General features: G+C 25.9%; 1 protein-coding gene across 1 annotated transcript; it reads right to left on the reverse strand.

Annotated features, from left to right (window-relative positions):
• Nucleotides 1-1,467: 1,467 nt before the first annotated feature.
• On the reverse strand, nucleotides 1,468-10,605 carry LOC114131615 (U3 small nucleolar RNA-associated protein 6 homolog). Its single transcript, XM_027996877.2, has 10 exons — nucleotides 10,283-10,605; nucleotides 10,075-10,201; nucleotides 9,343-9,495; nucleotides 5,886-6,253; nucleotides 5,680-5,817; nucleotides 5,398-5,620; nucleotides 5,090-5,323; nucleotides 3,336-3,618; nucleotides 3,118-3,268; nucleotides 1,468-3,041 (listed from the first exon to the last, which is right to left on the reverse strand). Exons 1-10 carry the CDS (start codon nucleotides 10,378-10,380, stop codon nucleotides 3,008-3,010), a joined length of 1,809 nt encoding a protein of 602 aa, XP_027852678.2. The 5' UTR covers nucleotides 10,381-10,605; the 3' UTR covers nucleotides 1,468-3,007.
• Between the last annotated feature and the right edge of the window lie 6,127 nt (nucleotides 10,606-16,732).

Here is a 16,732-nt window from a genome sequence, read left to right on the forward strand (position 1 = left end):
ATGTTATTAGTATTAGTATATGAAAATATAATGTGATGCTCGCTCAATCAGTGTAAAAAAAGAGTTAAATATAATAAAAAAATGTTGGGTAAAAAATGGTCTATTGAGTTACTATTAAAATACTTTTAAATTAATATTTAATTACATTTATATATCATAATGTACATTTTTAATTTAATATGTTTTACTAGATATTATGTGACAACATTTTTTTCAAACAATTTTAAATTGTTAATAAATCTACGCGCATTATGTTCATGCCGATCAACAACAATAAAACCGTACGAATATACATTTTGAAATTCACAGAATTGGGCCACCTTTTTTTCAATACCTATCAATACATAATATGTACATAGTGTACTTATTGAATAGTGGTTAATACAGCCACAGATACGACATTCTACGCAGTATGCAGTATTTGCGAATGTGGGTGGTCTGCACGTGTATGCATGTGTGTGTGTGTGTGTGTGTGTGTGTGTGTATGTGTGTGTATGCATTGTTACATGTTAATAATAGGGCGAGGGAGATTGAACGTACATGCACTGTTGACACGAAAAATTATTTGATGAAGGATAATTGTTTTTCCGTGAAGACTCCGCTACACTTGTATATAATATTACCCTGTTTATGAAATCTTGTTTACCGTATCGCATTCCTCATACACCCTGATCGTTTAATGCCAAATTCCTGAATAGCTGTATAATAAGAATATTATACTAGGTACCTATGTATAATTTAAGATAACATAAAATTATAGATTTTTAAAGAATGCACACAAATTACACGGCCTAACATAAAATAATTAATATGTAGGTACATACTACGTATTATATAAACGGGAAATGGCAAGCGCCACGTCAAATACGTTTCGATGATTTTAAATCATCTCTTAGGTCTCTTAGGTATACGTTTTTTTTTTTATTTATTATAGAAATTATATTATTGAATATCTACAAAAGTAAAATATTTATTCATAGAAATTTCTTAATAATTCTTTTTTAGTTCTATGATATTTTATTTTGTAATATTTTGAATTATAAAAGAATTATAATTTATTTAAAACAATGTAACAATCAAGAATTTCAATAAAAGTTTATTAAGGTTTATATTATTTTAAAAACGTTTTTAAATAAACTAAATGATACTGAACTTGTTATTATTTATTACTAAGAATACTGCTATCTTAAATTTGTCATTAGACTTCTAGCCTTCTAGAACTGCTTTATATATTATATTTAATACTGAATTGACTTTACACTAATGAAAGCACTCGTTGAATTGTCATCATATAATGTTGAGTTCTTTAAAGATATAAACAAAATCGTATACCTATTATTTTAGGCTTACATAGGTACAAATTATGTTTAATTGAAGATAAAACTCTGGATAAACATTTAACTTCTAAAAATATAGATAGGAAAATTAAAGGGGCAAATCAAAAAATAAATCAATGTTACAAAATAATTTAAATGATTTTTAGTAGTATATTTATTAGTTAAACATTTAAGTACACAGATATTACATAGTAGTATTAAATAAGTAATAATAGCCATAAAATATCTTTTAATGGATAACTTACTAACAGTTATTTTGAATTAAATATATGGGGAAGGCAATATGGTTTTTTAGGTACCCATCATCTATGAATTAAACAATAATTAAGAATTGTATTTTTTAAAACTAGTATTTGCATTTTATTATGGTAATACAACAATGATATTCCCTCTTGTTCCTTTCTTGTTTAAGAACACACTTTATCAATAATTTTAAGTAAAACAAGTAAGAAACATGAAAAAAAATTAAATCACTATGCCAAAACAATCATGTAGGTATGCTACCAGGTACCTACTTCTCAAATAGATACCAGCATACACAATTATCAAAATGGAGAAATGGAGTATCTACTGACTTTTTAAATAAGTTGGTATACCTACACTTTTTCAGAAAAGCATAATAAGTTATCGGTGCACTTCTAAAAGATATTGTTGAAAAATTATTACAATTTACAAATTAAAAATGAAATAGAAAAATGAAATATTTTATTTAGTTTCCTGAAAAATAATAATTTTGATTTATTCCTTTTTACCACCCATGCACCGTTTAAATAAAATTTATGTGTTAGTATATTGTTATTTTTCCACAAAAACACATTTTAGTGTATACCCACCTACTATATTATGTTAATAATTTAATTCTAAAATTGGAGTTCAATGCATAATACAAAACAATTTATTATCTAACTACTAAGTACAATAATAGATGCTTATAAGTGTATAACTAATAAATAATTTCGCAAACAAATTATGATATTCGAGAAAAAAATTAATTTAAATAACTATAATTTTGTACATTTTAATAGCACACATTAATAATAATATGTATACATATGGAAAATAATATATTTTATTTTTTAATAAATGTAAATAGGTATAAATATTATTCTCACTAGGTACTTTTTCAGAAACGGTATATATTCGTTGTTGAATAATTTATGTAGTGGAGGAGGTAACAACAATTTCAAGCAAGGAACTACAATTTAATATTCAATACACAATTATTCTTATCAAGTCCTCCGATTCGCAACAAACCATCTTTTATTAAAATTAAAATAATGAGTAGGTAACCTAACCTTCCTTCGCTAAAGTACCCAGTGTTCGTATTAAAAATAATTAAACTAGATAAATTATTTTACAATAAGATTTATGAAGTTAGGAAGCTAGTTTTAATAAATTTTGTTTGAAAATGTGTTTGAAAGGGATATTGATTTGCGTGGCCAATGTAATTCTAGGTTATAATAAAACCTTTCCATCTCAAAAATAATATTATACATTGGACAAATAATTTAAAAAAAAATTATTATTATTAATTAAAGAAATCACAAAAATAAGAAATATAGATACTTAATAATTTGATGTGAAGATAATTAGTATATCTGTGGAAAATTCTATTACTATAGAACTATTAGGTCTTATTCCTGAAATGGAGGAATTTTAGTTAGGTTAGGTTAATCTTCAATGTGTATTACTTCTCTTTTTAATCTGAAAAAATGATTTAATTAAATGTATATTTAACACAAATTTATTATGAATAATTTAATAATATCAGAATACTAACCTAAATTGTACATCAAGTTCGGTTTTCATCTCAGTTAGTTTAGTTTTATAACTTGGTTTTTCTAAAAGGTTTATTCCTGCTGCAAAAATCACATCTACTAATGATGGGATACCGTACATATACTCAAATCGTATGCAATCATACCATAACTCTATAAAGATTAATTAAAAATTAGATATTGTTTATATTTGTTATTTAAAAGACACAACGTTTCTTACCAACATCCATGTGTCCAAATTTATTACATGCTTCGTTATACAATTTTCTCATGTACTTAATATGTCTTTCATCATTAGCAATTATGTTCAGTGTTTCAAATCGTAACATTCTTTTATACAAATCGTGACATTTTGGTTCTAAAAATTTTAAGATGCTAAAAATTTGACGTCCACTTTCTATATCGAATGTTAAAACGCGCCATTCTAAATATTCAGGCCGGAATCTTAAATTAATTTCTTCTATTTTCACAATTATTGAGGCTTGTCTGTAAAATTTTTCAACCTAAAAAAGGAAAAAAAATATTGTTATCCATAATTTTTATAATTGATAAAAACTGAAAATTAATTTCAATCAGCGACGATTATTACAGCCAGTGTTTTGTATACATTAAGTAATATGCTTAATATATTTATGGAATTTGTTCAGCAAGGTGGTATAGTATATATACTACATTATTCATCGTACAAAACCAGTGTGATCACGTGCACACAAATTGTGTCCTAACTTAAACAGTACCTAAACACTATTCATCAACATCCTATTTTTAATAGATTATTTTTGTTGTCGTCAGCTAATATCTTGTCTTGGTTAGTTAATAGTTTGTATAGTTGTATATCTTCTTTAAATAAAATATGTAAATCGGGTAAATTATCTGCCAATTTTGTAATTATTGATAACCCAGTCTCGGTGTGATGTGCATTATTACAAATTAAAGTAAATTCATAAGTTTTCATTATTGAAATCTATTTTGATAATGCTTTATGAACAAGTTATCTGATTGAGATTAATCAATGCTTATACCAACAACACGAATAATCAAAGTTTAATCTGTTTTAAATATTTAATATTATCATATTGAAATGGAACTGGGATATAACAATTTAATGTATTTATAAAAACATAATTTGCAGTTTGAGTACAATATTCATGTACTATCTATCTGATTATTTATTTCGAGATGCTATCCATTTGTAGACCACAATAATTATTAATCAGCAGTGATGGGTTGATATGACAGATTTTTAATTAAAATAAATTAGTCCAATTTAAATAAATACGAAAGTTATTATTTACACTTTTACTAGTAGGTTCTATAATATTTAAATATTTAATTTTACAAGCTATGCCAACGGAGTGATTAAGTGATGAATGTATTGATTGTAATATATTTTTTTTATGTATCTGAAGAAACTTTTTCTAGTAGAAAAAGGCTTTTGATTTTCAATTTTAAAAGGTGATTTTGATGAAAAAATTGAATCTAGTTAGTACTTTAATGAGGTCAATATTAAAAATTCTCAATATTTTTTAAAATAAAGGCTAGACGAGATTTTTCACACAAAACTAGTTTTTGACAAAATAGATACATTTTGTTTTTTTGTGGTAACTCAAAAACAAATAACCATAGATCCTAATTTTTTTTATCAAATGTTTACAATAGTATTTTTTATTAAGATAAAATTTTCAAAATGTTTTAATTGAGATATATGGATTTATAATTTAACATTTTTCTTTTTAATAAAAAGGTATCTTATAAGTTGTTTTTATACCAATTAAAAAATATCAAAAATATATTTACAATTTACATATGTTTAATACAATATTTTTTTTAAAGGTTTAAAATTAAAATTAATAATGATAATAAGTATTATTTAGTTTATATAGGTGGATATAAAACATTCGTGGAAGTAATGTGAAAGCTGTTCCAACGACGTAATTGGTTTTAAAAAAAAACAAAAAATGTTAGGTAACATACCATATCTTCTTCAGTGTTCAAGACGTAAAATTCCATGATTTCCCATAAAGGCAATGATTTTTCTTTTATTATACTAACAGACTCAAATAAAACAGCCATTGCATTTCTTAAAAAATCACGATTAATATAATATTTAAACAATTTTGACCACAAGTCAACATCGTTATTTGAAACTGTCAGGCCTCTTTTCAATACTGCTAATTCACGGTCTTTGTCATAATGATTACGATCTGCCTAAATAAAAAAAAATACAAGTATATAAATATAATATACAAATACATTTATATCAAATTAGCTTAAATAATTACCCAAAAAATAAAATGTCTAGGCATTTTCATGATGCCAGAGCGATATGCTTGAGAAAATGTTTGATCAGCCAGTTTATTTATGAAGACTTTATTGGTTTGATTATCCGTGTCACTTGAACTATATATTTCAATGACATCATCCAAAAACAGTTCCCATAATTTTCTTTTATTCATAATGGACTTAGCTTCTTTTAAGGCTTTATTATATGTACAAATGCAGTTCCTAAAAAAATTAATTTGTTAGTAAACAACAGTTCAATTTTCAATAATATAAGTTCTAACTTTATACAATCTATACGGTTCGGGTCTTGAACTTTTTGTATAATTTCTGTATCGTAGTTATACACATAACCATTTAAATGGATTTTACTTAATTTTTGCCACATCAACTCATTTTCTTTTTGCTTATCTATCATATCCCTATAAAAATGTTTTGATTATTAAAACATTAAAAATTTAAATTTAATTTAAGAACTTGTCTGGTATACCTAATTATAATACAGTGTAATTGACTCATTTTTATCTTTTCATTAAAAATTGTATCCACCAAATCAATATGAATATGAATGTCATTTTTGAACTGCTGAATGATAGAGTTATATTTTTTTAAAGCTGTTTGGATAGAAATATCTCCTGTTTTGTTTAAATTTTGAATTTCTATCCAAAATTCTTCAACATACAATTTTTTGAAATCGTCATGAAATTTTATACCAATCGCAATATACCGCCTGGCAGATTCTATATCGTTACATTCATTCAAAGCATGATGTGCTCCCGTTATGTACACCTCTGGATCGCTATGAAATGTATCCATTATATCATCTAATACAATCTTATACTCTGAAAATGGTTTTTTCTGAAAATAAAAAAATATTTGATAGTAAAATTAATATTATGTTTTTATTTCCTTTTATTGAATCAGTACCTATATAGTTCCTAATATGTGATTAAATATTATATTACAAAGTAAGCTAATGCCATTCTTAAAATTATTTTTATAAAGTATCTGATTAGATACTATAACAATTAAACTAACTATTTTATAATTATTTTTTATTTACTTTTTTTTTTTAAAGGTTGGACCATTATAAGTCTATCTATTGACTTTTCTAAGGCACGGATCACGTTAGCTGGGTCCGGTAAAAAAGAGATTCACGAATTACGTCCCACTACATTCAATATTAATTAGGTATTAGAATTTTTATTTCGTTAAGTAATAATAATAATACAAATTAAAATACTATAAGAGCTTACGGTACATAGGTATTTATAAAAATTCACAGTATTAATGCAATTACAAAATTACGTAAAAAGGTTAAAAATTCAAATTCAAAAAAAGAAAAAAAACGCTCAATATATAAACTTACATTTTTTATAATTTTTTCGCTCTGTAATCACAACGAATTGTTTTTGAATATTGTAATACGTTTTGGCGATTTTTTTAATCATTATAACTCTGGATAGTTAATTTAACGGACTACTATCTGGTTTACGATATTTAATTTTCCATATTTTTCATTTAAAAAATACTATATAATAGAACAGGCATGTCAAACTCAAAGTATCAAGTGAGAAAAATATATTGGATAGTTTACTACGCCGCACATACAAATTTAACGAAAAAAAAAATGAAATTTTTCTATTTTATTCTTTACGTTTTCTAAAGCAACAGGTACAAAAAGAAAACAAAAAATACGTAAAAAAACAATTACCTACAAAAAAAACATTATACCAATATTAAAAAAACCGTTTTATTTTATTAAGAGTTAAGTGTTGTTTAAATTACAAAAAAAAATAATAATAATTCTTTTGAACTATATTTGACATCTCTTTTCTCCCACTTACTTTTCAATTTTAATAAAAATATTATTGAACAAGGTCATTTTTAATACTGAATTTAGATGTTTGTCAGTTAATCTGGATCTATCCGATCTAAAAGGTGATTAATTGCTGATCATTAATGAAAATAGTTGCTCACAGTCTTACATCGATAAGTACTACTAAACATGGAAATAATTTAACATGCGAATTTACGAGTTTCTACACATCGTACTGTTACAAATTTGTAAAATTCACCTCAATGACTCAATGAATTTGTTTTTTAAATTTGAATCATTTTAAATCTTGATATTTTATTAATATTAAGTAATTATAATCTATTATATATGTTTTATTTTATTTTTTGCTAATTAATATTGGTAGCCGTAGCCGTGGGCCCCAAAAAAACTGAGCTAATGGCCTGTAATAGAATATTATAACATCGAGTGTGCAGCTATTACTGCAGTATGTATAAATGACTTGTAACTGCATATTACATTTTATACGCTCAGAATTTTTACATTCCCGAAGTATTATTTATAAAATTGGCAACATTATTTGTCCGCAATCATGTAATTTTTGGGGGGTCCATAATCGTTCGTAATCGTGCAGTTATTAAAAAAAGTCACCCTGATAAGAACCATCTGCAATCGTGTATCACTAGAATTTTGTTCTAGATTTTTTTGGACGCAATTCATGTAAACCTTTTTCACGGAACGCAGCAACTCGTATGATCCCCTATGGCTATGGTCAAGGTCTAATCGCTAATTAGGTATCGAAATATATATGGACGGCCAGTTAACCGTAAGAAATTTTGATCGTTCAAGCTGTTGTATACATTTGACTTAATTTGAGCTTTATAGTTGAATATATAAATCTTCTTTTTATGACTAAAAAAACATTATATGTCTGAACTATAATAAAATGAAATATATCATATAAAAGTTATATTTCTAACAAAATAAAACGAACTCATGTTAACAGTACAGTGTGACATATATATATTTATATGCATACAGAAGTTACACGTTATTATAATAAGATTTACTGATAATAATTATTGACAACGCACAAAGTCATATTGTGTTTGTACGAATTTTTGTATTGAACTCCTTAATAACAAACAGTTTGTATTGTTTGCAATTCTTTTAAGGCAATTTAGTCAAATTTAGGCAATTTCCAATCTTATTCTTATCACCACTCGTGATCTTTGTATTAGATGTAAATGAATATTAGTGGTAGTATATGACGTGTTCTATTGCATACGTACGAGCATACAAAAGTTATCAAGTTACGCTCAAAAATATTTTGTATTACGCGAAAGTAAATAATACCAATAAGCTGATAAAAAATATATATACTTCTAGTAATCCAACTTGATGTACAAGAATAATTTGAATTCGTTTGCCTGTTTTCTATATTTTAAAGGAAATGGATTTTTGATATTTTGAATAGTTTATAAAAATACAATTCCAAATAGATTTACTTAATATCTCCAAATTAATGTGTAATTTAAACATGCTAACAAAACAAAAAAAAAATGGAATAATTTATTTTTACAAAATATACAAATATTTCATTCTGAAATTAATAAATTCAGCAGTATAAGCGTTTTCACTGTGGTGACTTAATGGAGATTTTTTGAAACTTTTTTCCTATCTTTAAAAACTAGGTTTATTCAAATTACCATTATAGTATTATCTTAAGTGTAAAAATAAACGCTCGAATCGTACATTTTTTTTTCGCAAAAATGATCATACAAATCAAGATATGACATTAGTTTTTCAGGCTCAAGTCACCCACTAAAAAAATGATGTAATTCATTCAATTTGTATTAGAACTTTGCAGGATAAACAATAGTTATATTTATTTATATTGTTATTTTGTTTATTTAAATGTTTAATTTTATTAGGTATATAAGATTATATCGATCGAGTTATATATAAATAAAAAAGCAAAGCAATTTAAACAAAGAAACTATAAGATTAAACTAAAAAAATGTAATTTAAAAATTATCATTAATTTTTGTACAACCAATAAAATGAAAATTAAAATGAAATATAAACTATATAATAAACCTTTAGATTAATCAACTAGCGTCGTAATATAAAGTTTATTTTTACTTACATTTTTCGAACAAAATTCAAGATAGCTTGAAACCAAAGTTATGTCATATTTGAACTTCTTAAACAACAACATATATACATCATTTATCCGCTTAGATAAAATAGTAATAATTTCTGTGTTGAAATCTCCAGTGTTAGTTTCCTTCACAGCTTGCTACACATACAAAAATGTAATTATTATATTATTTTAATTGAGTGTATGGTGTATAGTGTAGAACACTATAAATTCATAAAACATTAAAATACTATACATTTTTGAATTTTATTTTTTTACTTAATTAACTTATTTGTTAGTAAATAAATATTCCAACTTCCAGAAAATAACTAAAATATAAATTGTCAAATTCTTAATGTGATTATCACATCCTTTTGTGACATTTTTGGTTCTATTGAACAGTAGGCATTTTAACTACTCGGTGAGGGGGCTGGCGAGGTAGGGAACTGTCCTACCAACCCCTATTTGGCTAAGGCCGTTTTGTAATGTTGTTTTATTTCAATAAACGATGGAGACGTCGCGGAAGCAATACGAAAGCTGTTCCCGCGGCGCCGTCGATTCTAAACCGGAAAAAAAGGTATTTAACTATTATAATATGCTTACTAAGATAAAAATGTATTACGCCGTATAAAGTATTCTATTGCAGAGTTCTTATTATTTGTATAAGTGAACAATAATGATACTCTGTACACACACATAATATAATAATTACAGTAGACTTCTATAATATGAACTTACCTCAATTTTCTCTTTACAAGAATCTAATATAATCGTTTCGAGATTTATTTGTACCGCTAATTGCTCTTCTGTTGCTTTTCCACTCAAAATAATCTCGTTAAGTAATTTACGTTGGTTGGTGAGTTCCCTAAAAAAAAAAAAAAAAAATAAAGAACATTTACGACGCTAATGATATATAATGTAATCCAAACTTCTTATCGTCACTTACTTAAATTTTTCAAAGCTCATAATATAGGTCGTTAGGAAAATTTTTTCGACATTTAATTGTTCTGATGACATAGCACCAGAATATGTGAACGTCTCCATTACCAGTGAATAAAAGAATCACGTTTCAAAATATAAGAATCGTCATAAACTTAAAATTCACTTAAGACCGAAGGAGCTCCCAGAAAATATCGATCGAAAAAAATCACTCTACAAGAAGATAGACAATATTCGACGCGAGTGTTTCGAAATGCCGACTAACGCAACTCATAGCAGACCGTCCGGCTCGGCAACCCGATGTCCCACTGAGTAGGTAAGCCGCTGGTGTCTGCCGTGTTCGCGGTCGATCAGAAAAAAATCATGGAAGAAAAAATCGACGACTATAGCGATATTGCGACTGTGTTGTTATCAATGGAATTCTAAATCGTACGAGTGTGTGTTACCATTGTAAATATTTTTATTTGATGACTGATAACAATGATAAATTGGTAAATTTTTCGTATGCATTTATTTATACAGACTTAACTTTTATAACGCGTCTTACTTAGTTTAACGTGATCCATTATCCTGATACCAACACTGACTAAGATAAACTTTGAGAAAAATGAACATTCAATCATACAGCAATGCTACATACTTGTATCAGTGATTTGTGAATATTTTATATTTGTGGATAGTGGATTATTATAAACATATTATTTGGTCTGAACTATGCATAATAGGATTATTTATTTTAATTTGAATAATTTTTTATTTAATTAATCAGGTATAAGCATAATTTCTTTTAATTTATAGCTTCTTGACTTCAGATCAACTAAAATAAGTGTTGTCGTCTACAATTATTAAGTTACACTGAAATTATATCATCCGAAAAATCTAACACTGTATTCTCAATTTTATAAACATAATTTCTTCACACGGATACTTTTTTTTTTTTTTGATTAACTGATTTAAATTAATCCGTTAACCTTTGTATTTGTATAACTGTTCAAAATATACAATACATTTTAATGAAAAATATAACTCTAGGCATTAACTTATTAGTTGACTGATGGTATTAGTTGTGCTAGTCGTTTTATATGTTAAAAACATTTATTAAACTATTGACAATAATTTAAAATGTTTTGAGTGCTTAATAATTCTACAGTCTAAAATATGTCAGACTATATTTTTCAGGAGTTTACCTTTAGAGTTGGAGTTTGTCTATAAGCGATGGAATTAAATCACCAATAATCAGCATTTACCTTAATTTTTATACTTGCCTATAACATCATATTTACTATAATATTAATTTGTGTCACCATCCTTGTGTCACGTGTGTATTCTACATAACTTAGCCCATATAGGATTGCATAAACGGTGGTGCGCTCCTTCCCCCCTTCATATCCGGCTTCCAACAATTTTCATCTGGCTATCGAAACGCACCTGGTTATAAACCGGTAATGCTTGTGATGTGTATAGTCATAGTAACATAACTACAAAGAGTATGCTCAACTTAACGATACATTTGTCCCTGTACGTCATTCCAATACCATCGTTAAAATGCCATGTTTCCTTTGTTCTCGTGAACAGTGGTATTGATCCGTTTCGTACGGTTTAGGTGGTGGTGAATATTCGTGATCCATACGGTCTGAATAGTTTTCCCTCCACTACCGCTTTCGCTTGAATAATAATCTGTTCATCGAGCCATCTTCTCATAATATAACCTAAATTAAAAATGCTAATAACTCACTTAAAACTGAATAATCATAAAAAAAACCACTTACAAACACAAACAATATTCTTACCAACAAGCTTCATAATAGGTCAATTTACTCTAATTTTTAAACTAACGGAACTAAACGTGATCTGCTGAGCGTAAATTTGCTAGATTACGTACTTGTAAGACGGAGACAATAACACAGCGGGTATTGCGTCCTCTCAATAGATTTATTATTTCACGTAGGTAATGAAAAAATAAACGTATAATCGTAACTGACGAATAATATCTATATAAGGCAAAGATTTCAAATTGAAGGATTATTTTTTATAATCTAGACATTGGATCGGTTCTACGGTTTCATATAAATAGTTTGTTACTTGTTTTCGTCTTTAAAGTATAGACTAAGAGCTAAGTTTTACTATTTTACATGTTTTTTATCTGCTCTCTATTTATATTTATTTATATTGATTTACAAATTGGAATACAATATTATAATTATGAACTTTAAAAAAGACCCTCGTTCAATTACGTACGCTTTTGAAGACATGTTGTTTTAAATGTACCTACATCGTGTTATGTAATATGTATAATGTATAGTACACGTTTATTTAAAATAATATTATCGCTTAAACATACACAATTCTAAATTAATTTAAATTAATCTCAAACATTATATTAAAGTATATCTATTTTGTATTTAAGAACATTTTAAGTGTAAATACTGGAAATATTGATATTACTAATTTGTTTATAATTTTTAGTATAGGTACTAGGTACCTATTATTGTTTTTCTGATAATGTGAATTGAGGATAACTTAATAATAAAGCAAGTCTATCGTGATATATTGGCATTAATAGACAATAGTAAAGTAAAGTAAATAATTCTGCAAAACTAATCTTGTTTTATATTAAAACCGTATTATTGATAATAGTTATAACAAAACTTATTTCTATTATTAATATAATAATATATTTGTATGAAAGTATAATATATCATTTATATACTTAAATAATAAATATATATTATTATGTAAATTTTTAAAATTTAAAACTAAAAATTAAATTAAAAATATGGTAAAATATAGTATTTATTAACAAGTTAAAATAATTTAAGTTTTTTTTTTAATTTACTACTATATTATCAAAAATTATGTTAAAACGTAGGTAAATTAAAAGGTTTTGCAGTATAATAAAAATAAGTAAAAATGATATCGAAAAAATCTTTAAAATATTCATGTATATAATATTATAATATATGGAATTTAAAAATTCGATAAATAACATCTCTTTTTGTAGTCTTCAGACGATATACCTACTCGTACCTATTATATGTAATAAACTTATAATGCAATCTTAATTTAATACTTTCCTTAGATGGTGATAACGAGATGTTAATTATTAATATTATTATACATTCGTATATACAAATTTTAAAAGGCCTAACAAAAATGTTCAAAAAAAGACTAATTTTATATACTATATTTGTATAACAATAACAGATATAAACGATATAGTATAGAGAATAGACTATAATTAAAATACAAACAGGTTAATAAATAACAATAAAATATTTATAAACTAAGTACCTACTTACTGGTACTATATAATCTTTTGAAATTTTTCCTATACACGTAGTGGCTGAACATTTCAAACATACATCTATCGAATTTTTTCGTAATATTGTATACTTAAAACGATCTTTAACAAATTTTGGTCCTAATTTGGTGGATTTTTGCTCTCATGATGATGTTATAATTGTCGTGTTAGTGAAATGCATTTCAACGATAAATGCATACTATAATTTTATTAATTGGCGCATCACAAACAGGTTCTGTCCATTGCAGTTTGCTTAACCTATTGGAACCCGTCGAAAAAAAATTTAAGAACAGGTAAATTCTCAAACTACTCACGGCGATACCGATGTACTAATTTAAAGTCGATATACCGGCATACCCTATTTTTAAATTTAAAATTAATTAATAGAACGAAATACCAAAAATATTGGACATATTGATAATAGGTACCTAAAATACCAAAACATTGAATATAATTTCTATACCGAAATTAATTATAAATTATACGTAATCGTGTACTTGGCAAACATCAAAAATGCCGATATTTACGTGCATTATGTATTTTTTTTTCTATTTTTTAACACTAAAGTTTAATTTTATTTTAATAAAACTTAATTCACAATAATAAATTATTTTGTTATTTATTTTTTATAATTTACATAACTTAACATATTTTTAATAACACCTCTTTTGAGGGGCGAATGGAAATTCCCACGTGAGATATAACAAGTAAAAATTACCCCTAGGTATGCATACCACTTTAGTTCTTACGCAAAAAAAAAATGCATTTACCTATAATAAATAATACATCCTATTTGATTTAGCTGTGTGTTTTTTTTTTTATAAAATTTATAATTATTATGAATTAAAAAAGTTTTTCCCTTTTCACTGTACATATAAGAAATTATTGTGTTCATTTTTATAACTTGTAGTGTATAACCTCTGTTAATATTCAACGAGTACCTACAGATTTCAACTAGTGGATTATAATTTATCTAATCATAGGTTATAGAGATAAGTACATAGTAATCGCATTATATCGCTGCGTAGGGAATTATAATATAGGTAAGTACATGTCGATGTATTTTTGTTCTGTGTTCGTGTAGAAACTTACGTGTCGGCATATTTTTATTCGTGTAGGAATTTACATAATATATAATCACTTAGGTACCTACTTTATTTTGTGTAGGAACTTACCAAGCCCCCTTTTAAGACAATCCTCAGTCTTCATGAAGTAGGAAGGAATTTGTGTATTAAAAAATAGGAGCAAATTTTAGAATTGACCTGTTCATAAAACTTTTTTTAACGGAAGCTGTTTGGGAATTGACTTTTTTTATAAACCGGAGCCGAACGGGCTACGTCCATTCCAATATCTCGCTTGGAAAATACATGCAATATGCATGCATATATATTATCATCGATAGGTAATAATACTAATAAGTAATAACACACGATCCCTTCCTATTTTTAAAATGTATAAGTATTTAGATAAAATACCAAATAATATTTAAACTTAATAACATTTTTAATAAAATTGGTCATGACTTTAAAATTGCTTAAATTAGAGGCATATAATTATTCTTTATAAAATATGTAATTGTGCAAAGTGTCCGCATTCTGCTATTTTAATTTTTAGTTTTTACCCGACAGTACAATAAGGTGTCGTGCGTTTTGCACTATTAATGCTCGAATGCCGGAAAAAAGTCCCCGTTAATAAAATCATGTATGAAAAAACAATTGTATGTAATTATTATTTTTATTTGTAAACATATTATTTAATATTTATATGTTACAGATATGTAGTTATATCTATACAAGATAAAGTAAAAATATTATTTGTATAATGTTTATTTCGAAAATCACACCTAATAATAAATATATATACATACACTATACTCGTTTTTGAAACTTCCCGATATGTATTATATATGTATATAATTTACCTATATATTATTTTGGTAAAAATGTTTAATATTTTAATTAATGTTATATCATATCATACATTCTTATCAAATATGGGGCATATTATGAGGATACAATCTTGTAAAGTAAACTTGTAAAAAAAAAATAGTATAACATAACTTTATAAGTACCTACCTGTAAGGCTATAAAACACAAATATTAAATAATATGTTTACAAATAAAAATAATAATTACGTACAATTATGTTTTTTATATCATTTAATTAACAGGGACTTTTTTTCGGAATTCAAGCACTAATTTCACCTAAATATCTAATGTTCGACCGTAAAAAGTGACCTAGAACCGCTAGTCTTCATAAGTCTTCTTTAAATCAGGTTAGAACTAAGCAACTAAGCAAGACAATTTCGGCTTTCAATGGGAACTTCAGTACCAGTTTTGAATTATGTCTAAGATTTGTTATTTAATTGTTTATCTACTGCATTTTTTATACATAAAAAAAACGTTACCATATCTTGATTTGAGATTACAATATTATATAATGAAATAATTAGCCTTATATGTTGTGCGTAGTGCGTTATACGCGTATACTATTCACAAATTTATAACTTTTTGTGTGATGGCAAAACAATTCTTTAATCACTTTTGTGTTTTTATAATTATTGAACAAATTTATTATTTCATAAAAAAAAAATATTATGATAATATAATTTACATACCTATCTACTCGAATATTATTACGTCATCTAAAATGTCTGATTCTGAAATCGTTCACGTATTTATACTACATCACTTACTATAGTTTATGACACTTATTATATCATTTTTTTTTATTTGATGCAATAAGTCGTAAAATATAAACTATATACACTCAATTTTATTTTTTGAATTTTACTTCGTACATTATATAAGAGGCATCAAGTATCAACAGTTTCACTGCGTTTCAAATCTTTTTATATAATTATTTTCCAAAATATTTTATTAAATGTATATTAAATTAATTTTATATTATTTCTTAAATGAAAAACATTTTTTGAAAAAAAACGAGAAAATAAATTATGTTTCCATCTAAATGAATGCGTAAGTATAACGACAACGTGACGTGTCTATAAAAAATAAAATAGGTACCTATATGCATTTTCCAGTACTGAATCGTACATAGTCTCCTGCTGTTTCCACTTGCACTTTGCAGCTGCAGGCTGCAGCTCTTGTACAAAGACATATTTAATTATGGTTTGTGGCTCTATTGAAAAAGACT

Source organism: Aphis gossypii, chromosome X (assembly GCF_020184175.1).
Source record: "Aphis gossypii isolate Hap1 chromosome X, ASM2018417v2, whole genome shotgun sequence".
Taxonomy (NCBI): Eukaryota; Metazoa; Arthropoda; class Insecta; order Hemiptera; family Aphididae; genus Aphis; species Aphis gossypii.

Excerpts from the sequence above, each read along its gene's own strand:
- LOC114131615 (XM_027996877.2), bottom strand. The coding sequence starts at position 10,380 with ATGGAGACGTTCACATATTCTGGTGCTATGTCATCAGAACAATTAAAT. Across the intron at positions 10,202-10,282 it reads ATGAGCTTTGAAAAATTTAA|GGAACTCACCAACCAACGTA; the intron begins GTAAGTGACGAT and ends TTTTTTTTTTAG. Across the intron at positions 9,496-10,074 it reads CTTGTAAAGAGAAAATTGAG|CAAGCTGTGAAGGAAACTAA; the intron begins GTAAGTTCATAT and ends TTGTATGTGTAG.